The 27,149-nt window shown below is 37.3% G+C and overlaps 2 protein-coding genes across 6 annotated transcripts in view; both read right to left on the reverse strand.

Annotated features, from left to right (window-relative positions):
- Positions 1 to 6,765: 6,765 nt before the first annotated feature.
- Positions 6,766 to 19,507, reverse strand: FMR1NB (FMR1 neighbor). Its single transcript, XM_068696807.1, has 5 exons — positions 16,144 to 19,507; positions 14,775 to 14,888; positions 13,175 to 13,312; positions 10,537 to 10,633; positions 6,766 to 7,367 (listed from the first exon to the last, which is right to left on the reverse strand). Exons 1-5 carry the CDS (start codon positions 16,217 to 16,219, stop codon positions 7,265 to 7,267), a joined length of 528 nt encoding a protein of 175 aa, XP_068552908.1. The 5' UTR covers positions 16,220 to 19,507; the 3' UTR covers positions 6,766 to 7,264.
- Positions 19,508 to 21,007: 1,500 nt separating this feature from the next.
- FMR1 (fragile X messenger ribonucleoprotein 1) overlaps positions 21,008 to 27,149 on the reverse strand; it is a 31,292-nt gene continuing 25,150 nt past the window's right edge. The window contains exons 12-15 of one of the 5 annotated variants that reach the window (XM_068696803.1): positions 26,909 to 27,104; positions 25,503 to 25,646; positions 24,954 to 25,036; positions 21,008 to 22,939 (exon numbers count right to left, since the gene is read on the reverse strand). In XM_068696803.1, coding sequence (XP_068552904.1) covers positions 22,778 to 22,939; positions 24,954 to 25,036; positions 25,503 to 25,646; positions 26,909 to 27,104 — 585 coding nt within the window. In that variant the 3' untranslated portion in view covers positions 21,008 to 22,777. Of the gene's footprint in view, positions 22,940 to 24,953; positions 25,037 to 25,502; positions 25,683 to 26,908; positions 27,105 to 27,149 lie in introns of all 5 variants that reach the window. The other 4 variants (XM_068696804.1, XM_068696802.1, XM_068696805.1 and 1 more) reach the window with 4 other exon arrangements.

Raw genomic sequence — 27,149 nt, forward strand, 5'->3', positions numbered from 1 at the left:
AAGTACTAAAGCAACTATGAGGAACAGACATCGCTGCCTTCATATGGGTCATGGGGGAATCAAACTCAAAGTTAATAACAGAGATACTTGCCATATGTTTTCAGAGGACAAACAATGAGAAGAGAGAGGATGGGTGACAGATTATTACTCTGTTTAACTCTGTCCTCAGCTAGTTTGGAAGACTAGAAGGAATCCTTAAGGTTACATTTACAGTTAAGAGGCAGTAGCTGCTTGCTACTCCTCTCTTCCCTGCTCAGCGCTGCTGGTGGGCCAGCTGGGAAAGAAGATGCACCCCAGCTCATCCACTGCAGAAAACTGGTTGGATGTAACCAGCACACTGAAAATTTACATCGTGGTATCTCAACAGAAAGAACAATAACAGCGTGTCCTTTTCCTGTGCTGTGGCCCTTTGACGTTGCACTTTCCTTCTCCTCTGCCTTCTAAGTACAGCCAAAGGGTTTACAAAGCTGGTTATGGGGCATAACTTTGCATTTAAGAAATGCATAGAGTTCAGAAAGCACATTTCTAGCTGTTCTTAAGTGCAGGCAAGAACTAATACAACATGTTCAGAAAACCAACCTCTGTCTCTCACTCTTTGCTCAAGACACGATTCTGTACAATCACGTCATTCAAACGGACTTTTGCTAAGTAGTGAGAGAAAAGTGGCTTCCTTTGGAGAGGGGAGAAAAATGCCTGTTGCTGCAAGCTATCCATCATCTTAAAGTCTAAGATGTACTAAAGCTCCCTAAATTTTTTATTCCCAACAGAGCCAGATAAGACCAGTGTTTTCTTGACAGACATTCCTCCCATGTCAAAACCTACTTTCCAGCAGTTTTGCAGACATCCACTTCCCTGCTAGGGTGGACAATAAATAAATGTCTATCATGTCTTTAATGTCTTTATTTGAGAAAGATTTTCTTGTTGTGCCACCTTGTCTTTTTTTCGGGGGGAGAGGGGGAGGCTGTGTGGTGATGATGGGGGAAGAACGGTTGTGGAAAGATACCCTTCCCCCCAGCCAGGAAATAGCCATTTCGAGGTAAGACCTTAAAATTGATGATTTTGAAAGTTTTCTCTACTGCCATGCTGTTCTGCTCCTGCATTCCTGCGGTGCCAACAGATGAAGTTGTAAGCCTGCTCGCCTCCCTGCATCTAATCCTGATACTACTCAGCAGCAGGGAAGGTGGGCAAATGTTCACTAGCAGTTGTTGGCAAAGAAACACAGCAGGATTTAAACTGGATGACGCCACTGCATGTGTAAAACAACCATTTGAGCAAATGCTGCTATAGTAGCATCTTTAACCAGTAAAACAGAATTTGCTGTTAACCTTTTTCTTGCTAGCTGCACTGATGAGCTGTGATTAATTGTAGTTGTGCTGGTTTTGTTTATAGTGCAACTGTTGATAAAAAAATGATTAATGTTTGTAGCATTTGATGTGACAGACTTTTATATGTGACCACAGTAACAAAAATAGATTTTAAAAGCCAAATTGGAACGAGATCCTGCTGCACTCTGGTAAAACGCTCCACATCGTTTTTCACGCAGTTATTTTTCCCTTGATATTCCTTCTCTTCCTTTCTAGCTGGCACAGCCTAATCTTTAGTTGACATGCCCCCAGCCCAGATGTTTCACAGTTTAACCGTAGTCATTTTATAGCATTCTAGGACTGTAGTGAAAGAGGGGAGCCAAAACAGTAATTTGCCATGCTTATCCACTGTTCAAGAGCTAGATCTCAGTCACCTACTGTGTCATCAAGATAACTGGTCAACACCAACCCAGTAAGTGCTTTTCCCCAGGCTCTCAGGTTTCCTTGCCTTTGACAGTTGTTCATACAGAGCAGCTTTGATAAGAGATCTCTCTCTTCAAGCTGAGCTCTGCCATTCTTTAAGGCTACTGGGTTGGTATCTGAGAAATATAACTTGAGAACCTGAAATATCAGCTGACAATGCACACGGCACCCCATTTCAGGAATGAGAATTAAGTTTTTCCTGACATGCCTTGAAGAAGACTGATAAGGATGGATCACATACCCAACTGCCACTCTTTTTTTATATGCTTAGTTACTGCAATTCGTAAGGCCCAGTTTGATTGAAGAAACTGCCTTTCAGTAATGCTGCCACCTACCTGGTGCATCTCACTGAAGCAGGGATTTCCTGTTAGGAAGGGTATGGAAGAGCTTTTTGTGGAAGCGTGTTCCTTCCCCTGATTTCCAAGCTGTGCAGTAAGTCCTAAGCACAGGATGTTATCTGTCCTGTTAGTTGGTTTAGTTCCTCCACACCACATTTAGATCTTGCATGTTAGTGCTAGATCTAGTACCTTAATTAAGAAAATGGAAGAAGCTTGAAGAGACAGTAAAAATCTCAACTAGAAACTGGGCAAAAGTGTAGTGCTAAATGGCAGGCCAAGTAGATGCCTCAGAAAATTAATTTCTAAAGGAAAACTATTTTAATTATTTCACTTCAATTCAACTGATGGTCTACGTGGTAAGTAGAATATTGAACAGCTCCAGCCTTATAGACTGAAAAATCAGATATTTGAAAAATCAAGGAGATAAGGATGCTGTAGGAATACAACATGTGTAGCCACGATGTCTTTTAGATGGTGGCTCTAGATAGATAGATCATCACCTTCCCAATATCGTCCAGTTTTCAGCTGACTACCAAACTCACAGAGCTTCCAGGATCAACCTCTGCAAGTTGGTACTGCAGAGAATAAGCTGTCGCAGAGCAAAGCTCTACACCACTTACCTGTTACACAGAACAGAACAAACACATCAACTCAAAGATTTATCAGCTTGGATGGAAGATGTATGTAGGGTAGTGGATTCTGCAAGGAAGCAGTGCTGTAGGAAGCATGCCTTTTGTGAAAGAACTTGGAAGAAGTACAATGAATCTCTGAAGACTAGAATAGCACAGCTGTGGACAGTTTTTCGACTTTCATTTCAACTGAAACCATTTTTTTTTCCAGTGTTTTGTGAGAACAAAAAAGTTTGGAGCAGAAAGATCAGAAGCGAAACTGAGTTGGACGGAGCCGCTCGCTCCACTGGGACCCTAGAGGAGAACATGAAACACTCTTTCCAGGGAGACCTTTGCACTTCGTTTCTGGCGTGCATCCAAGCCTAGGCCGGCAAAGGATCAGAAGACTCCTATCATTTCAAAATTGCGTCCCTTACATGGAGACAAGCTGGAAAAATATTTTTGAGCAATGAAATACATTCTCCTGCTACATCTGCACTACCTGGCATTGCATGAATCCCAGCGAGGTAAAACAGGTCTCAGACTTGAACCTCAAACCTTAAAAATATGAGACAAATTCCCCAATCACATGGGTTTTGTTTAAATAGATTTATATTTGGCTTTGGATTTTTGAGCTTTACACAGTTGAAATCCATTCTCTCAATCCGCTCATGCCATAGAATTTAAGTTCAATTCTCATGACCTTGAATGCTGTCTGAAGGTCAGAAGGAGAGAAGTACCAGACATTTCCACAGTTGCCTGTAGCATGATACAGTCATTTCATACTGTTCTAAAGCTATAAAAAAAATCATCTCAACTCTTCCTCTTCCTGTTACAGAAGGTGGTTAAAGGTGTGGGTTAGGTTTCTGAGGGAAGGCTGAGACACACCCTTTGTCATCAGACCTCTCGCAGGTGCCAAGCAATGTGCTAAAAGAGCTGTACTGCTGCTGAAGCCTTCTCATAGCTCCTATCTCTATGGTAGCAGCATCCACTCTTGGACATTGCTATTTTGCAGTAAGTCGGGTCATTCAGCTTTGTATTTATTTAATCTTTGTGAAGATAAGGAGGGATGTTCCACTGAGCGCTCTTTTGTTTCATTCTGTATCAGTTCAATAGGAGGGAGAGCAGATCTAAAGCCACCAGCAATGGTTTGTATATCTTGTAAGTCTCCTAAAGCCTTGTCATCATATGCCGTATTATGTTGTCTTTTTTACTGAGTGACCATTGCTCTATTGTACACTATCTGCCTTCTTGTGACTTGATGAACCACATTGTAAAAGGCAGAAATCAATAAAGTTCTCCAGAAACCAAACCACTGAGAGAAAAATGTTTTCCTGCAGCACCATCTTGTGGTCCTCGGTTTCAGCACGAAAATTATCTCCCTCCCCTAGTGCCTAGGAGGCAGACAGTCTGCCCTGGCAGCCTTGGAAGTGGTGAACAGCACTGAGCAGCTGCTTTCACTGATCACAGAGGCACTGCCAGCCTTGTAAGAGTGCTTGTGCCTTCTTCAACCTGGCTGGGGCCCTAATCCGGTTCTTTGGAGGAACAGAAAGGTCAAAGAAAAAATGAAATTGGCTCAGCAATGTGCAGCTTGATATACAAGAAACATGTCAACAGTTTAGACACTTGGGAAAAGACATGTTCAGGTAGGTCTAGGTCAACTCCCTACTGACTTTTTTCTGTAGTACACTAAAGTCCAGGAGTACAGAACAAAGAAGATAAAATCGTGATTCTATGAAATCATTATCAAAGCAATTGTTCAGAAATTTTAATTTCTCTATTTACTGGTGGAAGTAAGCAGCTGATCAAAACATCCACTTGTGTGTGATGGTGTCAGTGTGGTTAGCATCACTAATCCATAAATGAATATTTGTGATGTGACCCTAATGTGATAACTTTGACCCCTCAATAATAACAAAATAGATATTATGACATTTTAGGCAGAGATAGCAGTTATTTCTGCAATACTTATGCTGGACAGCTGTAGATTCAATGAACTGTCAAACCAGTATAGAAATTACAACTTAAATTTAGAGCCTTTGCCTTTTCCAACCAAAAAGCAAAGTAATCAGCTTTAAGAACATCTTTACTCTTAACACTGTACTCTTAACTACTGCCCCAATGGGGGAAATATAAGCTTTGTTGGGTCTTTTCCATCTCATGCCCTACTCTTACAATACATATATTTTGTTTATGCTCATTTTGTTCTGGTTCTGCCAGATTCGGTTACTGCAGATGTGTTGATTGCTTATTGTTGTTTTACATGTCCCTTTGTCAGAAAGTTATGTGATGTTGAAAGCATCTGTGCTGTCAATGACACGTAAACAAAAGGAATTTATCAACCTACAAATCAAAATCATGAAGCACCGTACGAAAGCCTGACTTTCTCCAGAGCACAACTCTCTCTCAGTCACCATCAGCCATGAGGATCTATGTGGTTTGCCACATGCGCATTTCAGCTGTGACAGTGCCCCTAAATTCAGGCAGAAGGAAATTGTTTTTATCTTTGACAAAATATCTATAGACATACTACACAATTCATGAAAATAACATCAAAAAACAGCAAACACATCAGACTTGGAAGGCAAAACATAGCCCTTTTCAGTCCCCATCCTTCTGCTGCTCCAAATCAAAAACATCATAATTCTTTTGCTTACAAAATTATATCCCAATCATCTCTAATACAGTGTTACTGGCAATGGTTGCAGTATCAGGCTTTAAAGCTCCTGCATATGGTTATGTCTGATCATCAGTATGTGCTCTGACAATTTCATGAGACTGCCCATATGCATACTGCACCTCTATTATGCTTTGGTTTTAAGTGGTCTTTTTTTTTAATTTAACAAAACAAAAATGTTATGAAATAGGGAAATCTGTAAGTACACAGTTTCTGAGAATCACTAATAGCAGTTATTCTAGAGTTTATGAGTAAAGATCCATTCCCCACAGTTGTAGCTCTTGGAAATTCTACTGCACTCTACTACATTACTGTTGCGATACTGATTCCTGTTGACATTTTAGATGCTTACTCTTATTTTATACTCATCTGTTCAAAACTTTTTTTTTTTTGGGGGGGGGGGCGGGGTGGTGTTTGTTTTAATTTGTGTGCGTTACTCTACAGGGAGTAATTTTCAAAATTACATTTTGAAGTCACCTACCTTCTACTAGGAGAAAAATCACCTGAAGATGAAAGGAAGTTCTGTGTTGCAGTGATATGCCAGGGGCAGAAAATGCCAGCAGAAATGCTACTACAGTTTCCTGAAGTTCTTCACATTTTTGCTCAGTATGTCTTTAAAGGAACTGCCCAACCACAGATTTCCTAAGTCCTCTGCAGCCAAGGAAAATAATTAGTTGTTCTCCTCAGTAAGAGTAGCATTCCTGTGCTACAACGCTATCCAATATTGGAACACAGTAAGTTGCCATTCATTAAATCAGTACTGAGTGGCAAGCTATCTCTTCTTAATCCAGATAATACTCCAAGACTGACCTCTAAACTATGACAGGCACTTAACTGGTATCTTCATATCCCTCCATAGGGATGCTGTATTAATAAGAGAGGAGTGGCATTCAGGAATTGCCACGAGCACTTTTTGCCTTTCAGCATTACCATATTTTTCATACAGGAGATATGGAATGAAGAAATAGAAATGAACAACTTCTAATACAAAATCAATAGCATTATCAAGGGTTGATAACATTGTATTACTTTGATACTAAAACAAAGCATCTCATTTTCTAGAGCATACTCAAGTAATCCTGGTGTCCTTCTCCTGCTTGAGGTCTTTAAAATCAGGTGGGTGCTCCTCTACACCAAAAGAGAGCAAAAAAAGAATAAAAAAGGAAACCTACATATCAGTATAACTAGATTACTGGATTTATGGACATCTTTACAAATTTGTTAAATCAATGCCAATTGAATTCAGTCAAATCTCTCACCAAAATATTTCCTTACTATCTAATGACCTTGTTGACTTTATTTATTTATTTATTTATTTATTTATTAAGTTTGATTGTCACTTTCAGCAAGCTATTGTTTGGGACAGTAAATAGCATTTAATACCCAGATTACATTTATTTCAGCAGTCAACTGCAGTTTAGCATTAAGTAATAATGGCAGGATACAAAACTATGTGAACACGTCAACATAAAACACCCCTTTCCATAGGAAAGGAAAGGTTTCTATGCACCTGGAAATGGATCCTTGTGTCCAGCAACAGTTTGCTAGGACTTAGACCTAGGACTGTAATATTGTTCGTGGCTTGTTCTGCTTTCATTCAGCATCCCAGGACAGGAATCAAATTCCTGCAGCTTCATTACTTGTCCCACAACAGAAACCAAGGGTTACTCCTGATAAACACTGCCTTTTTGACAAAGTCTACTAGACTGAGAAGCTAGCAGGCATTTAGTTCTGCATGTTTAGTGCTCTATATAGAATCAATAGTCAGATAACAATACTAAACTGAAAGAACAAAGAAATACACCAAATTTAGTTTACCTTTTTCTTGTGTTTATGGTCCTCAGAGTCTTTAGGTTAATCCGGTAACAACCTATGCATATCTTCACTATGTGCTCTTTTCTTCTGCAAAATTTTCTTTATTTTTTTGTTTGCCCTTCGTAAAGGATTGACACATGGACTGCAACATATTAAAACAACAGCAGAAATTGGTTGACTTCCACAGAAAGAATTTAGAGAAGATCACCTAGATTTTAACTGCAAAATTTTACCTCCAGTGAAAAAAAAGTAAGATACAGCTGATTTCAGGGGCCATCACAAGATTTCATGAATAGAACATACACTGAAAAGGCTAGGAAAAGCACTTTGATAAGTTTTTCCCATCTCTGACATTTTCTTCATGAATTTCAGTTGACCTGCTGATTCCTAACAATGCAACCATAACCAGAAAATTCTCAAGTAAGTAATCAACCAAAATCAAAAGCCAGCTTCCCACAGTTGTACCAGGAAATTTCAGCAGAAGAAAATGAAGATTTTATTAAATCTTACTCTGTTTTAAAAATCTACAAATATTACTCAAATATGTCGTTTCCTTCCCTTTTCTATCTTATAGTACTCATCATGGCTTTTAGATGGTAATGAAAAGAGACTGACAAAACAGAGAAGGAAGATAGGATAATACAGTTACAGGCATAACAAAAACATCAGAGAATGTCTCAAGAAAAGAGCCATTGTGCTGATAACACACAAGAGGAACTGCCAGGGAATAGGCAAAAGTAGCTCATGTAGATCCTGCTTTCTGTATAAAAAATAACACTGAAAGGAGACAAAATACACAAGTTATCAGTGGAGATGTGTAAGTAACCCAGCCTCGCTGATTTGGGAACTTACTGGTGCTGTGGCAAAGGGAGGAGTATTCAGAGTAACATTAGCCACGTAACTTTGCTATTGTAACTCAGGCTTGGAAAGAAAATTTTTTGCTCTCTTTAAAATTTTCACAGGAATTCTATGTTCCTATATATAGGTTCTCTTATCCTGGCCACGTCTAGTCCTGGGCATCTCCAGACAAAGCCATCTCTAGTAACACAGCACTGATGCCTGCAAAGACCTTCCATGGATAGTCACCCCAGGTTAGAGTCTCTCTCTTTTGCCTCACTCTTTCTCTCCCTCTCAATACAAATTCCCATGGGAAACCTTGGAATTTGCTCTACAAGCAGCACAGTGGAATTAATCAATCTCACATTTCATTAGCAAAAGCCCTCTCATTTCTTGATAGTTCTAGAGAAATTTTTTTACTTTTGTGCATGCCCATTGCAGTACAATTTTTGCATTGTACTGAGGAGCCTCTCAACAATGACCATCCAGCATTGTTAATGAAAACAAAAGAATTTCCATTCAAACAAAAGATTTTATGATCTTTAACTAAATCATTTTCAAAGCCATATCTTCTATCACCCTAAAACTGATAAAACCTGATCAAAGTTACTGTGTTATAGGACTGCTTCTTTCCTAGAACTCAAATATATGATGTTGGAAATTAAAACCATTTAGCATCTGGTTAATCACCACATTAAAAAAAAACAAACAACAAAACAATAAACAAGTCATAGCAGAACAGCAATATTCCTAGTTTCACTGGCTATGAAAAAAGACAGAAATCATCATTTAAACATTAATGTGAATTCTCTCAAAACAAATATGTATTAATTTGTTTTCCAGAAAATTTATGATAATTTCATGTTAATTCTTTGCCTCTCGTTTTCAGAGTCACTGATGACTCAGTGTAGCTATCTGTATGCTGAACATCAGCTGTTGAGCACAGGGTAAGATGTAACGTGGAGATTTTCACAGCAGGCTTTGTCTAAATGTGGAACTCCATAGCAAATAGCCATCTGCTAAGCAGTCGCATTAGTAAAGTCTGTGTGTGTGTGTACGTGCATGTACGTGATCCCACACAGCCTACTAACATCTCAGTAAAGCAAAAATGTAACACTTGGGGGAAAAAAAAAACTTCACAGAAAAAGACAATTCTGTCATATTAACCAAGCTATAGCATTAGCCATACAGTATGAACCACCACTTTAGGAAAGTAAAGCAGTGTTAATACATTCCATCTCAGTTTAAGGATTTTGATACTGTGGAGTTTATGTTCTCCCCATTATTGCAGGAGTGTATACTCATGCCAAAACTCTTTGCAAAATCAAACACTGAACTGCTTGCATAATACATATGGGCTGTAATGTGCACTACACATCAAGGAAAAAAAAAGACAACCAGCACCACCTCACTGCATGTTGGCAGCGTTCACTCACACATTCATCAGATATTCACTCACTTTTATCTGAAGTACACTCCTGGCCCATCTCTCCTTGCTAAGGCCTACTACTTTGTCCCTCCATCATGTTCCTCCAACTTACTGCATCTTTCTGTGTTAAACCCACACTGAAACACATTTCTACTTCTTGTTGCTTTTTCTCATCATTTTCTTCCCTATTATCTTTCAGATAATCAATTCCTGTATGTACACATCAATCCCTCTGTAGCAGTCAATTGCATCCCCGACACAATGTCACTCTTGAAGTATCTTAGAAGACAGTGTTAAGAACGATTTCTGTCTCTTTTTTTCCCCTGTAGTTTAGAGAGCAGGCAAGTGGCAGGAAGTTCTCATATGTTTCTGTTTACATTTATGGTATGATGTAAGATGAACTTTTCCTCAAATCTTTCCTCCTTTTTTATTTTAACTGATGTTCTTGGGTTTAGGTAGCACAGGATACAGTGACATAAACAGCCCTATGACTTTCTTTGCTCTTCAATCTCATTTGCCACCTTTTTTGCTTGGTAGTTGGTGTTCCCTTCCTGCCAAGAGATGAATGACTGAGTGAGAGGGAGAGAACGTATAGAAAATTGGAGAAGAAAGGGAGCAAAAGCCTGCCCTTCCATACCTCAGCACACCTGCCCAGGCCGGGACCCTACAGAAACTCAGGTTCAGGCCCTTTTGCTGAAGCCCCGCCCCACTCAGGCCTTGAAGTGGAAGCTCCTCTGGAAGCCTGTGGGCTGCATGCTCTCATGTCCTACATGCGGTTTCCCAGGCAAGGGAAGCAAGATCAAGTCCAAGTTCTTTATAACTGGATCTTTAAAAGGACTACTGGGACACTAGCACACTTCTTTTCCTCAAGCCAAATCAACTATGCTTTATGTAGCTTCAGAATAGGATTTTTTTTTTATATTGGCACATTAGCTTCTTGCCTTTTTTCCCTCCATTTTTTTTTCTCCCCTCACTGGCTTTAAATGTTTTCTGCTGTTAGAGGTGATATATCATACGTTTGGTTTGGTCGTGCACTAATGCTTACCTCCTTTGCAAACAGACACAGCAACACAATGGCAGACACCCCAAAATAAAAAATCCTATTGCCCCAAGCACAAACAGTCGAAATGTCAGTTGCAGATCTGTAGAGTCAGAAGTTTGCATTAGTTATGAATCATTCCAAGATAATATACTGAAAGAGAGAGATAACAGAGATTAACCTCTAAGACAGTCACGTGTGTATTTCAGCCAGCAACAGAAAACAGCAGGTCCTAGAAATGCATTGATATACATGTAGGAAACATCAACTCTTAAATTTGACCACCAGAGTTCAAGCAGCCCAACTATTTAATTAGTTCAGAAGCAACTGTTGAGTAACCCCAGGGTGTGCAAAATCAGAGTCCTTTATAAGACTACAAGGCTTCTTAAAAAATGGAGACCAAATCATACAAATTAATGCTATTTATTTCATTTCAAATCTTTTGTAGCATTTTCTAAGAGCCTCCTTTAATTCCTACTGAAATTCAAGACAAAACTCCCAAATAAGAACCATTCAAGTGTGTAGCCTGTAACCATCTAACAGAAACGCAACAGCCATGAGTCTAATGTCTGTTAAGTGCTCCTATTTTGTCAACAGATTGCTATGAGGCAAACAGCATGTGCTCCCAGGGCAGTAAATGTTTGTATTTTCTTTGGACATATGTTGTACATCCTGGAGCATTCAAGTAGCTAATTAATCTATGAACAAATAATTTGGTAAAATAGTCAGTCCTTGATGTTTCCTTCCAAACAATAAAAGCTCAAGTGGAATGGGGAATCAAGCAGTCACAGCTGAATAAGAATATCCAATTTTACAATTTGCTTGAGTGTGTCTTAACTATGAGTAAACAACTACAATTTTCACTATATAGTTTTTCTTCTCACTGTAGTTAAGTGTCTTTTATACACAATATAAAAGCCCAGCTGAGGAATGATTATTAAAACATTTTTTTCCTTCAGTATGCTCCTACCAGATTTTGATGGCCTCACGCTCAGTGGTACTTTCTTCTATCAAAAGTAGCATAATAGTTACAGCTGCCCTAGCATTGGAACACAGTGCTGTTCAACTACAGGAGAAATTTGAAAGTGTAGCCCTTATCTGTGCTTGTTTCTGGGCAAGTGCAAACAAGCAGAAAGAGAATTCTTAGGATTTCATATATTTCATTAAGGTTGTAAAAGATCTCCAAGATCATCTGGTCCAACTGTCCCCCTACCCCTAATATTACCCTCTAAACCATGTCCCTAAGTACCACACCCAACCTTTCCTTAAATACCCCCAAGGATGGTGACTCCACCACCTCCTGGGCAACCTGCTCCAATGCCTAACTACTTTTTCTTTAGGAGAAAGAAACTTCTCTTAAAGATGAGAAAATAGAACAAAATAAAAGGAATTCCTATGTTGGAAAAATTAGATAACATTTATCTCTGTTCTTATTAAAGCCTCTAACAAGTATGCAAGGATCATTTGAATATTTTGACATTGTTTTGTCATTGTTCTTAACTGAAACATGTAGGATGTGGGATGTGTCTAGTGTCAGGACAAGAGACAAAGGACAAATTAAATCACAAAATTCCATCTGAGCAAAAGATGGATTTTTTATTTATTTTTAATTGTGAGGGTTCTAAAAGTACACACAGGAACAGGTTGCCCACAGGGGCTGTGGAGTCTCCATCCTTGGACATATTCAGTGTTTGGGTAGACAAAATTAGAGGTTTCCTGGAAACCTGCTGTGGTTGACCTTCCTTGAGCAAGGGCAGTTGGAGTTGTATGATCTTGATAGGTCCCTCCCAAACTCATTGATTGTGTCTAACAAGAGCCTCTAACTTTCCACATCTTTCAGTTTATTGAAGAAAATTCACAATGAAAAGCAACAGCAGTTTCTAAAAGCTGTAAACAGGAAAAAAATGACTAAAATTCAAGTTGGATTCAACCCTTTTAGTGAAGCAGAGTTTACCATGGAGTTATGTACAAAGGTAGGATCTATAATAAAATTAATACAAGATTATCATCACTGTTATGTCAAGTAACCTGTGTCTTTGGCCAAGCCTGAAAAACCTTAAAGGAAGGTGACCCCATCATCTTTCTGATGACTTGTTCTAGAGGTTCACTACTGTTGTAATGAGTTTTTTTTTTCCTAGTACACAAGGTGAATTTTCCAAGTATCAATTAGTGACAATTCCCCCGTGTTATGTCATCTACCAAAGAGACTGTCTCCTTCATCTTAGTTATTGCCCTTCAAAACAGTCTTTATTAAACAACCATCTAGCCTCCCCTTCAGCAGATTAGGTACATACAGTTCCTTCAACTTTTCTTCATAGCACTTTTATCAAGTCGCTTTGGATTAAACTCCTCACACACCCTTTCCACAAATAAAGCCTTCACTCCATTCTTTGTACTAACCTACATAGTTACATCTGTATTTCACCTTATGTTCTTTGCTTGTGTTGAGGTTGACAAACAATTCAGATAATTCTTTATCAATGAATTGTTTTCTGCATTTATATGCAGAAATAAATGCTAGCTCACACTTACTTTGAAGAGATTTGTGACCTGAAAAACTGAAGGAAGAAACAAATGAAAATCACATAGTTTGACTAGAAGCTGCGTATGGCTATGAGGAAACAATTCACAGAAGTATACTTACTGTCTCTAAATGGGACATAACATGCCAGTTCATGTCTGTCTTTGGAAGGACAACATTTATTTTCCAAGCACTCAGTTCTGTTAATGCTTCCTCCTACAGCACAAGGAACCAAGGTGCCTTTTTCTTTGTGACGGCAGGCTTTAAAAGAATTAAAATGTGAGATTCCTGTTCCAGGAAATATACGCAGGTAAAAGAAGGTTATAACTTTCATTCCCCTAGTATGTTTTGAAAGAATAAGTCTGCTAGAAAAGTAGCATCATTGACTTTCATGGAAATTTGCTCACAGAAGTTAATCAGTCTTTATATTAAAACCAAGAGAAAAACTAAAATCATGTCATATGAGATCTTAAATAATTGGCTTTATTTCAGTAACAAACATTTACAAAACTGATTGTAAACTACATTGTGCCTTTTTTGTATTTAGGTTTGTAAAGCGGAAAGAAACTATGCTTTCTGGCTGGACTGTTTCTAATTTAAGAAAAAACGCAAAAACATTAAAATACCCTGTGTTTTCTGAAGGGCTCAGCATACAATGTATTACAGCTAGCCATCTCTTTGTTTAGCACTAATTGCATTTTTCTATAAGCAGCAGTTAGGAACAAAAATCTAATATATCCAGTCCAGTTATCGAACACAGCATACAATACTTGAAGTTTTCTATTTAATAATGGATTTATTAATAATCATGAGATCTTCTGTGGGAAAGGCTATATTTTAAAACAATAAACAATAACACTAACACCTGTAAAACTTGGTATTACAACTCTGATGTGACACTGTCACAGAAGCTGCAAAACCTCATTTGCTTCCAACACCACTCACAAGATTGGCTGCACTGTCAGTCGCACTTTTATCATAGACATCACTGGTAACCAGATTTAATTAAATGTGGGGTCAGGCACTTCAAAAGACCCGTATTTATTTAGGCCTAGTTAGTAACAACAGTGTGTCTTCATTGTTATTACTAATCAGCTATATATAAAGTGAAGAATGGTATCTCTGCTGTCTATTTGTCCATGAAACAATTATGGAGTCAGGCTTGACTTTATTTTTGTACATGCCAAGCTCTCTGTAATCACGGATTTAATCTTTTTTGGTGATATTAATGAATACATTCCATTTTGATCTCCTTCTCAATAATTTTCTCAAATAATGAAGCTCTCGTTAATAACTTCAGCAGTCCAAAAGGTGAGCTGTTCAGCCTAAGTTAATGGCCTTGATTTCTTCCTGAACCAGAAGTGGAAGAGACTATTACTGAGTAAAATCCATCTCCCACTTAGGACATACAGAACACTTATTCTCATGTTTACACAAGGAGAAAAAAAAAGTAGTTCACATTGAATGCAACACGGGTAGGGAAGGTGAATGTTCCAAAGTGCACAACATTGATGATGAATGGATTTTATAGGCAATGCAATGGAAGCAGATTTATGATCATCCCAAAGGGTCATTTAATAATATTTTTTGATGAGACCTAGTGAGTTTTACAGTGTCAAACTGGGGGTTTTAAAAACACTAAACGGTGATAGGTAAGGGGGTGGAAGCAAGTCAGCAGTCGAGGAAGAGGGAAGCAGTGCTGCAATGACAAAGTGGCACTTACTCACTGGCCTGAAGAAATTTAATATAGCTTCAGATGCACCTTTCAGTTTCATTTTAAGTTTGCTGGGCACCACTTCACTTTTTTCTAAAACTTGATGAGTTGGTGATGTAAAACCTGAAAGCTCATAATGATTAGCTCATTACCATCAAAATATCCATAATTAATTAAATGGAATGACATTTTCATACTGATTATCTTTCATTATGAGGCATTTATAGTCATTATGAATTGTGACTACTGATGGCTAGCAAGGTTAAGCATAGATGTCTTTTTGTTGTAGTCAATTATATTACTTCAAATTGCTTTACGAACCACAATGAGTAAAGAACTAAAGCTGTGAAATTTAAATTAAGGAATCAATTCATGCGGAAATTGTCAAGAGAAAAAGCACTACTGTTCAGATAGAAGGTGCACGTTACGGGAAAATTCTGTGTTACAGCTGTAGATGTATTTCTTTCATGTATGCAAGCAGAACTTCTGGCCTTTAGGTCAAGATCAGATCCCAACCAAAACACAGGAAAAGAAACACATTATAGATGGCAGCTTTGTCAGGTACAACCAAACATGCATCTATCCCAGTATCTTGTTTCAGGTAGTGGTGGGTGCACAGAAAGGAGCAAAACATCCATGAATACAACACTACTGGAAAATTTTCCTAAACGAGTGATTTATTGCCGTGGGACTTCTCAATTGTCTTTCATCTACACTAGTCTCAAGAATGTATCATCTGTAAGCCTTGTTGTGTCACTCTACCTCGTTTTCATTAAAGAACAAGTCCAAATCACAGTGGGACTCCCTGGCATTCAACCCTTGCACAATGCAGAAAAAAAAACTCAGAATTCTTATTTTCTTGCCTTTTTCTTATAGGGGAAACTTAGCCAAAGGAACTCTCTTTAATAGCTTTCAGTGTTTGTCAGAGTTTATTAAAAGACATTTCATGATTTTATAGTTCCGTGTGAACACGAGTGAGACCATAGCCTAACCGAAAGGTAGGGTATTCAAACAACTTCATTTTTTTGGGCAACGCTCCACCTGGGAGCAACAGGAACTCCAAGTGCACAAATACATTATTTCTCCTGGAACAGAACTCGGTTTTTCAGTGCTATGTCTTCTCTCCAGAAAAGCATTTGAATAGGCTGAACCAAATTCACATCAAAACAGGTACTCATATTAACGCATAACAGGAGTGTGACCAGCAAAGCTCACATTAGCAGTTACATCACTGTCTCCCCACCTGCTCCAGTGAAAAAAATTGATGTTTTTCAGTATTTTTCAATCACTGCAAGACAACAAAATTTGTAACTTTAATTCCTGCTAGGAAAATTACTTGCTTCTCCTATGAAAATGATTTTCTCCTTGCAAAACTCACTTGAATTGATGCTATGAAGCAGTATCAGTATCACATAGTTACGTGCTAGATGAACGCCAATTACTTCTTGCAGCATTACTGTAATAAAACCAACAGTGATAAGGTGTGTGAGTATGGGAAGAAACTTCTATCGCTCCTTTAACTTTGTATTTATAGATTAGAACAAACATGACAGTAGATTGCTGCACGGAGCAGACGGTCTGCTCCCCCTCCCCCTAATTAAGGAGGCAGCCAGACCCAGTAAAACATTTTGGCAACGTTATTTTTGAGGAATTTAGGAGAGCTTAAAGGGATGCATCCTGTTAACAGACTAGCCAAAGAAGTATATAAATACAACCTCTTAAGTGTCCCAGAGCTGGATACTTGACACCTTGAAGGAGCACTTTTAAGTGAGTGTTTTAATCCAGGTATAGTGGACAGAATCAGGACTGAAGAATTAAAAGTTTTTGGAAGTTTTCAATATAACTGTACTTTACTGATTTCTTTGGTCCTTCTAATGTCAAAAAAAGATGCTTTGGATAAAAAAACATTTTGAAAAGTTGGTCCAAAAAGGATATTATGGATAAAAATACTTTAAAAAATCCCTGAGTCATTCATAGCAATTTAACAGCAGGTTTAAGTTGGGTTTTACACCTCCAACCACCCCCTGAAAACTGCTTTGCCAGATGCTATATTTCACTTTGCCTGCTGCTTCTATTCTAAAAGGATCTTTTTCAATTATTACAAAATATATTAAGAGCTTAAACTAGACATTATTTTCTTAGCATTGGTAAAGGGGCAGAACCCCGTTTTCTTAAGTGTTGTACAGAGAAAAGATTGTATTTTGTACAGGTATTGTCCCTTGAAGGATCTGTTCTCTCTGCACTCCTGCTGCTAAATGAGCAAAGCTTTCCTGCAATTCAAATGTGCCTGTTTCATGGAGTAATGTACAAATACATTCTCTGTCCCAAGGAGAAACTTCACTTTGGCAGGTAAGCACAAACTTCTCTAAGAAGGCAGGAATCACTTTTTTCAAGACACCATTAAAAATCTAACGCCATTCCAGACAAATTGGGAGGAGTGAAACATTTCCTGGGAACAGGAGAAACAAAGAAGCTATACAAAAAAGTCTATCCCTGCCCCTTACATGCTTCTTTCCATACCTTCTCTGTTACTGTTGGAACAGGCAGATCACAGCTACCCTGAGTACAGCAACCCCAGGCATGTTATGCAGGACAGCATGGAAGCAAGGCTCATCACAATGGGCTGCCCATCCCTTATGATGTAGCTCAGAACAGATGTGTAACTGCATCTACCTGCTGCGTGAGGGACCAGAAAAAAAGTTGCATATGCAGTTTCAAAGAGTCAGCCTTCCACTGAGAAGACTGTTAAAAGTGTCAGTCTTTAATTCACTAAGTTAAGGTCACATCTGTGTTATTACCAATAGGCAATGCAGGAACATGGCCTAATAGACAGTAATGCAGACCAACTAATACATACCTCAAGCCATCAAAATACACTCCTCAAAACAAAGTTTGGGCGGAGTGCCCAAATCAGATTTGAATAATTCAAATAAACTCATTATATAACAAGATTTTCCCATGAATTCATCAAGTCTCTCTATGTTTGAAGCAAAAGTACAGTCTAACCTCAACCTTCTTTTTTCTTAGAAATGTCCATTCCTTTTATTAATGAGGTGTTCTTCAAATAGGTTAGGAACATTAAAAAAAAAAAAGACAGAAACCTAAGTAAATGTTGACCATCATCCCATCTTACCCACCATTTTTTGGCATTTCAGTTAATTGAGTAATGAGTTTAAAGGGTATTTTTTTAAAACCTGCATTTGTAGTCAGCATTAGCTTTCTAATATAAACATACAGCATCCTATGTTTCTTTCATTCTGCACACACTATGCACAATCACTCCCAATACAAACGAGGAGACACTTTGAAACATCTAATAGGGAACAAACATTCTTCACTTTCTGAAGCATTTGATTCCACATGCAATTGTGATTTTCTGCATTGATTTCTTTCATGGAACACTACATATATGATATGATGCATTTATGATGTACAAATATGAGACTCTGATTCAGACTGCTAGAACCCGAGAAAATTGCCCACACATTTTATGTTGACTGCTTCATTGATTTTTGTTCTTATTAAATTCAGGGCTGTTGATTCTTCTTGTTGTAACTGTAGTCTGTATCTAAGACTCAAGCCAAATCCACCAGCCAAAAAAAAGGCCATCTAACATGCCATAGGACCCCAACCTTATTATACTACTTCTGCAATGGTCAAGTTCCTCATCATTTATAGAGACTACATCCATGGGATGCTTTTTGTTTAAATTAACTGCTTTTATTGTAAATCAGTTTTTTATTCAGGGAAAAAAAAAGTCATGTCGTATTGCACCCTCGGTAGAAACACAAGGCTTTCATCTATTTTTTGTTTTTATGATGCATTTTCATACAGCACTCAAACTACTACTTTTGAAATTCTTTATAATAGGCAAACAAAAGGAAAAAAAACAGTAACAACTAGTTTATACTCATAGTTTAGTAGCAATTATCGCCATCAGGAACTGCTCAAGATCAATGGTCTTCATAATATGCAAGCAGGAGTGACAGACAAGGGATACATATAAAAAAAGATTGTTAGGAGCAGAAAAAGGTCTGTCCCCTGATGTGGGCACAAGATCCACAGGCTGCTGCTGAAAGACTAATACTTCTGGAGTCAAAAGTTGATGCAGTAAAGTCTAACCCTTTCAGCAGTAAATACAGTATAAAAATGTCATATGAAAGCTAAACTGCAAATAATTAAGTCTAGCAAAACTCTTGCAAGGAGTATCCTGCAGATCAAACTGGAATCTGTTCAGAACATTTAGCTCTGAAGAACTCATGTCAGCTTTCATATAAAATTGCATTAACTTGAAGGTATTAGAATTCTTCCAGCCATTGTGATTTTCATGGATGTGAATATAGCCAGAGAAGGCTGTTTGACCAGCATCTTTTAAGATGAAAACTTAAGTACAGTTATGTTCAAGTGGATGGTAAGTTCATTACATGCTACTGCAAAAACCTACATCAGGTAACAGAACCACTATCAAAATACACACACGCTGGTCTTCCATTATAGCTGCTACTGTTTTGAGAAAGTCTTCAACAATACACAGGATGATAAAAAAAATAAAAATCTTGCAGATTAATACAGGATGCCACTTACCAGAACCATAAAGAAGGGTTCTTGAAGCGACTGAGGAATATTCACTGGAAGCTAATCTATTCCCTTTTAATATTCAATACTGAAGAGTTTGAAGAAAAAAAGTTCAACTCAGGAAGTTACCTTTCTGATTAAGCACTCCTACAAAGAATGCATAGTGTACAGTCACAGAATCACAGAATTTCTAGGTTGGAAGAGACCTCAAGATCATCAAGTCCAACCTCTGACCTAACGCTAACAGTCCCCACTAAACCATATCCCTAAGCTCTACATCTAAACGTCTTTTAAAGACTTCCAGGGATGGTGACTCCACCACCTCCCTGGGCAGCCTGTTCCAGTGTCTAACAATCCTTTCAGTAAAGAAGTTCTTCCTATTACTTAGTATTTGTATGAATTGATAAGATCCTCTCTGCTCCTCCTGTTCTCCAGGTTCAACAGCAGCAGCTCTCAGCCTCTCCTCACAGGAGATGTGCTCCAGTCCCTCGATCACATCAGTGGTCCTCTACTGAACTTTTTCCAGTATGACCATGTTCACTTTTAATTCATTTGTCTTTTATCTCATGCAAAATTCACAGCTGAGCTCTGCCAGGCATTAACTTTCTGCTTTCCAGATACACAGGTCCCTTTTTTTCCAAACTTTGTGTTTTCAATGTACAGCATATGTCGATATCATACTTGGACTATTAAATTTGTTTCTGGCTTGTTGAAAGAAACAAGCATTGTACATGTTTGATTTTAGAGACAGCAAATAGCAGAAATATTATTTATAGCTAGGCCATTAAAAGTTTCTGTACACAAGAACTAAACTGATTTGATTCCTGAACTCATGAATGCTTATCATCAGAAAAACAAAACAAACAAAAAACATTTCAAACAAGCTATATAAATAGAGGTCTTTTCTTGACAAGATTTTATACCAACTCTGAAAAGTTACCTTCATTAACATAAATGCATTTAGTAAAGAAACACTTTCTATTTTCATAAGCATCTGTTAATTTATAGGCTTTGATGTTAACCCTACTGAATTTAAACTTTGGCATCATTCACAAATACCTCTCATTCTTTTTAAAGAACTTTATTTTTTAAAATAACTTTAATTCATTAGACCATACTTTATAAGTTACCAATAGGACGGACCTGAACTCAAGCATCAGACATCGGTTGCACTTTCAAGTTTTTTAAACAACACATGATTTTTCAAAATAAAACTGTACATTTAGATTCACAGTTTAATTTGTTGAAATTTAATAACATTTAAAAAACACTGGAATTTGAATTGAAAGGGATACATGTTAAGCACACAAATACTGAAAGGTCATAATCCCAAAATGCACTTGAGAATGGAATGCAACTAATTAGTCAAGACTGTAGTAGTTTAGTAATTTCACATTTAACCTAGTTAGCACCTTAGTAAACTCAACCACTGAATGTAAGAAATATAGTGCATATAATGTGACAACTCAACAGGTATTGTACCATTTCATAATGAGATTGTTTCTTGAGCATTATGTGCCATATTTTTTGAAAATTGGTAATATTTTAAGAAGTTTTCTAGAACGTATAAGTAACAATGACTACAGTTAAAGTCTAAACAGAAATATTTTCTCTACTTGTTTTGAGATTTTTAAAGCAATCATTTATAAGGATTGCATCAACATCAGTTAGCAGAGGAAGATCAAACTTTATTGAAACTGCTTGCATACAAAATATATTGCACTATAACCAAACAAATGTCAACATAAAATCCAATCTGTTGTAGCTAATATGTACAGAGAATATTGCCCAAGAGCAGTTACATTACAAGGTCAGTCTACCTTGGTTAATTATCTACAGTATTTTAAACCAAACAGCTTACAGATGATGTGTGCAAGGTACCAATTTCTGTTTTCAAATACTATACATTCCCAAAATAAATAACTAGAAATCAACATTAATGTTTGGCAATACTTTTTAAGACATTTTTATATTTGTTAAATCATGTGCAGTTTGTTGCCATTTTTAGTATGCTCACCTGTATGCAAGGAAAACAAAGAATGAAGAAAGCAAAAGAAACAAAACTCACAAAATACATCAGAGGCAAGGTCAAGTTTGTACAATTCTGTACACAATCAGTGGCTCTCCTGGAGTAATTTGAATAAAATGGATTAAAATGTAGGTCCTTATACAGCTTTGCCCAGTGAGTTTAATGCACGACCAAAAATAAAAGAAAGCACAGCTCCTCCCACCGCTTCCCACCCTTCCCTGGTGTATGACTGTACTTTAGATCAAATTCTGCATTGCCTTCCAATGGGCTGGTAATTCAGACCTTGTACCTCAAAATAAGATGGATTTGTTCTACCCCCAGTATCTCCAGTTACTACACCTGAACTTTTCAGAGTGGTGATTTTCTTCCTAACTCTCCTGAAATAGTCCCCAGATTAAAACAGAAATTCAAAAACTTTTGGGACGATGAAGAACATTAGCGCTTTAGACTGGTCATCTGGCCAAATAGCAGGCACACATTACTAGCTTGTGAACGAGTTACATTTGTTCCCTCAGTAACAACGAGTTTTTTAGTTTTCCACAATGGAAAGGTTTTTTTTTTCTTTTTTTAAAAAAAAATCTGTACTGCCTACAAAGAAAAAAGTTACACCCCTTTTTCAATAACACTATTTGCCAAATCTTCAGTGCAAAATTTCCTATTCTTATAACTGCCTAACCCAATGCTTATGTAAGGAAAAAATTATGGAAAGCATGCACTTGTCTATAAAGTACTAACGTCTGACAAGGATTGCTACATATATTTTACATTTAGTGTTACCAACTCATCTTCCCTGATTTCTGCATCCAAATATAATATTCCTACCTGCCAAGATATAAAAAAGGCACAGATCATACAACTTTTTTGCTAATGAAAATGACAATTGTTACATCACACATTTTTCAGGGTCCACTAAAATACTGAAAAAGGTGGACCAGAATGTGAACTGACACAGGACATAAAACGACATAGCATTTCATGAAGAACTTGTAAGTTAGATTGAAAACAGAAGCCAATTTGATTACTGCAAACACTATTTATTCTGAAAATTGAAATTGAGCAGTGATTTTGACCCGATGCGTTAAAATGGTACAACTGAACAGAAAGTTTACCAATGCACAGCTCAGTATTTTTAAAACAAACAAAAAGATTCTTTCATTGTTTGAAGTGCAATATGTACTTGAAAGCGATTTTCGGAAATTCAGATATTTTTATGCAAATATTTGAATAACTTCTTATTCTGAAAACAACTGCATACTGTTGATGTTAAAAAAGGCTAACAGAGAACATATGTTCATTTCATGCCCTGCGCCATCTTGCCTACTATTTGTCTTTGGCCTAACAAGTTTCTCTAATGTGGAATAGGAATTACTGAAACAGTATAGGAAATATGACTTTAGAATTATGCAGTTTAGGGTACTCCGTTCACCAACGGCTGTTGACCATCTGCGCTGTCCGCTTTCTCTTTCTTCTGATTACGTTCTTTACCCGTGCGCAGCCGACTACCTTCATTGGAGGTATTCTGTAATGTTTTAGTGTGGACACTCCTTTCATTATTGCAGTCAATTCTGATCTGGAACAAGTCAGAGTTATATAAAGCATTCTCCTCCTTTCATCCACCCCTTACGCATTCATTACCTTTGCAGCCTGGGAGGAGTGCTGTTTATTAAATCGTCAGAAGACAGAAAATAGTAACACACCCTTAAGGCTCTGTTAAAGGTAACTAGATAAAATGGAGCATGGCTGATTCTTTTTCTGTTTGAAAATGCCACATACTTTTGGCCATAAAAGAACAAATCCCCACAAACACTCCAGTCTGCCTAGTCTTGGAAAGCTCTGCTCCCTCACCAAAGCAAAAACATACTATATTTGTGCAAGAGCAAGTTGAAGAACTTAGAGTACATGGAACTCTGAAACATCATTTCACTTTTACTTCAAGTTTCTAGTTGTTGTATGGAAATATTTATTTTTGAAAAAATAAACAAAAATCATGAAATGATACTAACACCCCCAAAATTGTCTCATCCACCTAGGGAATCCAAAAAAGATTTCATTTAATTCACCAAAAATCTACATGGCTTTTATAAATGGCACTAAAAATACTCAAGTGAACATTTTGAAAGCAAGATTTTTATGCTTGTAGGGGGTAAACTCTTAAACTCATTTCTGGCTTATTCCTTGAGATATTACAAAAATTTATTACAATTTGATCAGTCAGGTTTCAATCATATGTAAGTACTTATTTAAATATAGAAAAAGTATCATCCAAATCTCGGAGTAACAGACAAAAATCATGACTTTGGTATCATGACTTTTTTTTTCCCCTCTAACATCAACATTCTTCTTTATCTGCTTCATCCTCCTTTACTTCAAATTTTGCAAGTGAATTGCTCATTAACTGTAAAAGTTGTGTGGCCATGTATGTGCATATATTTTTATTCTGCGTGCTACTTGTTTGCATTTCGGATCTGTATTTACATCCTCGAGTTTAGCACTCCCACTTTAAAAACAAAGCATTTGGTCACATGCTCCAAATTTTTCCTTTTTTTTTTTTAAAAAAAAAAAAAAAAAACAACAAAAAAACAAAAAAAAACCAGCCTAAACCAAGACACTGAGAACCAGCTGAATCTCCCTCCAGACCCGTGACTCCTTGTAACACCATATAGAAGGTGGCAGCTACAGCTGGCTCATTATTCCTCCTTCCTAACATAGCTCATCCTATGTGGTAAGAAGTGGTAGGTCTGCACATTAACACAAAGCATTTCCATTTGGGAAACCTTAACATATATATATTAAAAATGTCATCATGAATAACTTCACCCCAGAAAACACTTGAAAAGTTGAAAAAATCAGTATCTTTATAAAAATCTGTAAGATCAATATTGAACTGTTTCTCCATTTATATTCCTAACTTGCTTTCTAGATTGCACAGCTTTGAATTGCAAACATTTAGTAATAAAGGTGCATTTAAAAGTGTAAACTTCTTCACTCTGGAGAGTTTGGATACAATACAAGCACTCCCACCCCTTTTACTTAAAGCATTAACTACTCTTTCTGCTCAGTTATGCTCCCTCATTTTGAAAGGAAAAACAAGAGCAGAAAATGCTGTGAAAAGTGAAAATGAAGAATAAAAAAAACTAATTACAACAAAGAATCAAATACAGCTGTCTAATAAAACCTTAGGACTCATGATCAGTGTTCTAACTCAAGGGAAAGCTAAGTTCCAGAAATAAGCTCTATACTGTAATTTGAGCTGGGGTAAGTCTGAGCTAGCTTCAGAAGTCAAGTTTGTCATCTCAATTCACTTCAAAAATTAAAATCAAATTGCACTACTCTGAACTTTTAAAAACTGTCAGCAAAACAACAGCATTAGGAAGCTGTATCTTTACACAACTTGAGATACCAAGTCCTGTGTGTGGAATACAAAACAATACAGAACTCTGATATTCCTCTAAACATGATTAGATAACAAGGAACCAGAAGGCTACTTTGTCAGCTGCAGTTTTGAAGAATCCCATGTTAGTACATATACACTAACACTTATGCATCTTTAAGCAGTGCAGAGTTCTAAGAAGAGGAAAAATTACCTGAAGAGATCCATCTGCTGTTCTCCCTTTTGCATCTCTTGAATTACGCTGACGGTTATCTGTTCGTGACTGTTCATCGTTTCCTGCAGAAAGAATTAATCAACCAGGTTTTTCGAGTAAGAAAACAGAATTTTCTTGTATTCAAGAAGTGCTAAAGCCTAACAGTTAATTAACTTGAAAATTTTCATCCTAAGGGACGTTAAACACATACCCTTGATAACATAACAACAATGTTCAAACTATGGCCCAAGTACCATCATAGAAAATCTTCTCATGCAGTAAATCACAGTACACAAAACCACCATTTAAAATCAGTACAGTTTAAGAAAGACTTTTCTTAGTTGCCCTCAGGAGAAAAATGTCTCTCAAAACAATCAACCACAGGATAGAAAAGCGCAGTCAACTTTGGTAAGCTTCAACATATTTACAGATCTTTCCATGATGGCTAGGAGGCTAAAGCATGTTTTAAGACAAGAGGCTGAGGAAACTGAGTTTGCTTAAGGATAACACTGCTAACCTTCTCTTCTTCAAAAAGAAATCTAGATTTACCTTTGAATCCTCCACGACCCCGTCCTCCTTGCCCTCTTGCACCACCTCCACGTCTTCGTCCATCTCCTCTACGTAGGTAGTTGTCTCGCTCCTCTTCTGCTGGGGCTAACGACCAATCGCTAAGTTCATCTCTGTGATCAGATTCTGTTTCAGAAGCATTTGATGCTTCAGAATTAGTTCCTATCAAGAGGATAAAAAAATCCAAAACGTGCCAGTGTAGCTAAGCATGAAAATATTACAGTAGAACGGAAAATACATCTGTACACTTAGAGATTTCTCTTTTTAAAATGGTTTTGAAATTTTTGCCTCCATACATAATACAGAGATGCTTGTAATATGCATTATTTCTTCAAAAAAGTCAGTATAGACATTGTGAGTTAGAAGTATGTTTCAGGTTAAATTGTCTGCCACACTTTTATAGTTAGTATTATTACTATCCATTATTGAATTTATTGTGCAAATGCAGTTTTCACAATGCAGAAAATCACATCTAATCATACTTAAAAAAACTGAAATTCCTGAATTTAACTTGTCCTGCCTCCCCTCAACCCACCACGAAACAGCCTGTAACACACACTACAGAAGCAGAAACTGAAGTCAGAACACTATAAACGTATCAGATTCAAAATAACTGTCCGTTACATAATTTTTTGAAGTTAACAGATCACTTTTACTGATAGAAGTTCATTCTTTTTCCAAATTTTCATTCTCCTATGCAGGTGAACCTGTGTCTTAAAAATCATAAAGGGCTTCACCAGAATAACACTAATTATTTATTACATCATATGCATGTCATGGAGCTCACACAGACACTGCAATAAGTGCAAACATCAGCCGGCCTATACTCTGGATACTGAGGTAACAGATTGCTCTAAAGAAGCATGCTCCTTAGAGCTATTCATAAATAAATTATACAAGATTTAAAAGAAGAACACACTGTCATTGACTGTGCTCTTCTAGCAAAAGCACCCAAGTTCAACTTCAGGATGTAAACATCCTACTTTCACTTGCAAGTACTTATACTAAAATAGCCTCTTACAGGGTCAAATGAAAACCAGGTTTTATTAAGAGTCATTCAAAATACAGATAAATTACCAATCCTTGCCCTTAGTAGTTCGTGATCTAGAAGACAGGCTACAGTGTTAAGAGACAGAAGCTGCAGTAAAATAGTGCTAATGTAATCTGACCTATTTTCATTCAGAGTATTTTCTACAGCATAAAGCTCTAAATAATCTCCAAATATTAGTACTTAATTGAATTTCTATTTGAACATCTGTTTCCAAGTTCCTGCAACAGCCAAGCCTTAAATATTAACTACTAACAGAATGGCATTCAAGAAAGCAAGAGACCAAAGCAGCATCCAATAGGCTTCTATTAAAGCTGTAAGCATGCTTCTCGTTACCTACCCGAAGCGTAGCCTGGACCACGTCTGCTATGCCCTCTGTTTCTGTAAGGTCGACTACCTCGCCCAAGTCCTGGACCATCATCAGTCATATATCCTTTTTCTTTATCTGTACGATTTGGTGGGGGCCTAGAAGTAGCTCCGATCTGTCGAAGCTGCTCATCTATTTGCAGTCTTTCCAAACGTAGCTGGTCCACTTCCTACTCAAACACAAGCATTGCAGGTGATGTAACCATACGTGAATG

The sequence above is a fragment of the Anas acuta genome, chromosome 13 (genome assembly GCF_963932015.1).
Source record: "Anas acuta chromosome 13, bAnaAcu1.1, whole genome shotgun sequence".
Taxonomy (NCBI): Eukaryota; Metazoa; Chordata; class Aves; order Anseriformes; family Anatidae; genus Anas; species Anas acuta.

Coding starts and splice junctions, on each gene's coding strand:
- FMR1NB (XM_068696807.1), bottom strand. CDS start 16,219: ATGCTGCAAGAAGTAATTGGCGTTCATCTAGCACGTAACTATGTGATA. Junction 14,889..16,143: donor GCTTCATAGCATCAATTCAA/GTGAGTTTTGCA, acceptor ATGAGCTTTCAG/GTTTTACATCACCAACTCAT. Junction 10,634..13,174: donor TTATGTCCCATTTAGAGACA/GTAAGTATACTT, acceptor CTGACTCTACAG/ATCTGCAACTGACATTTCGA.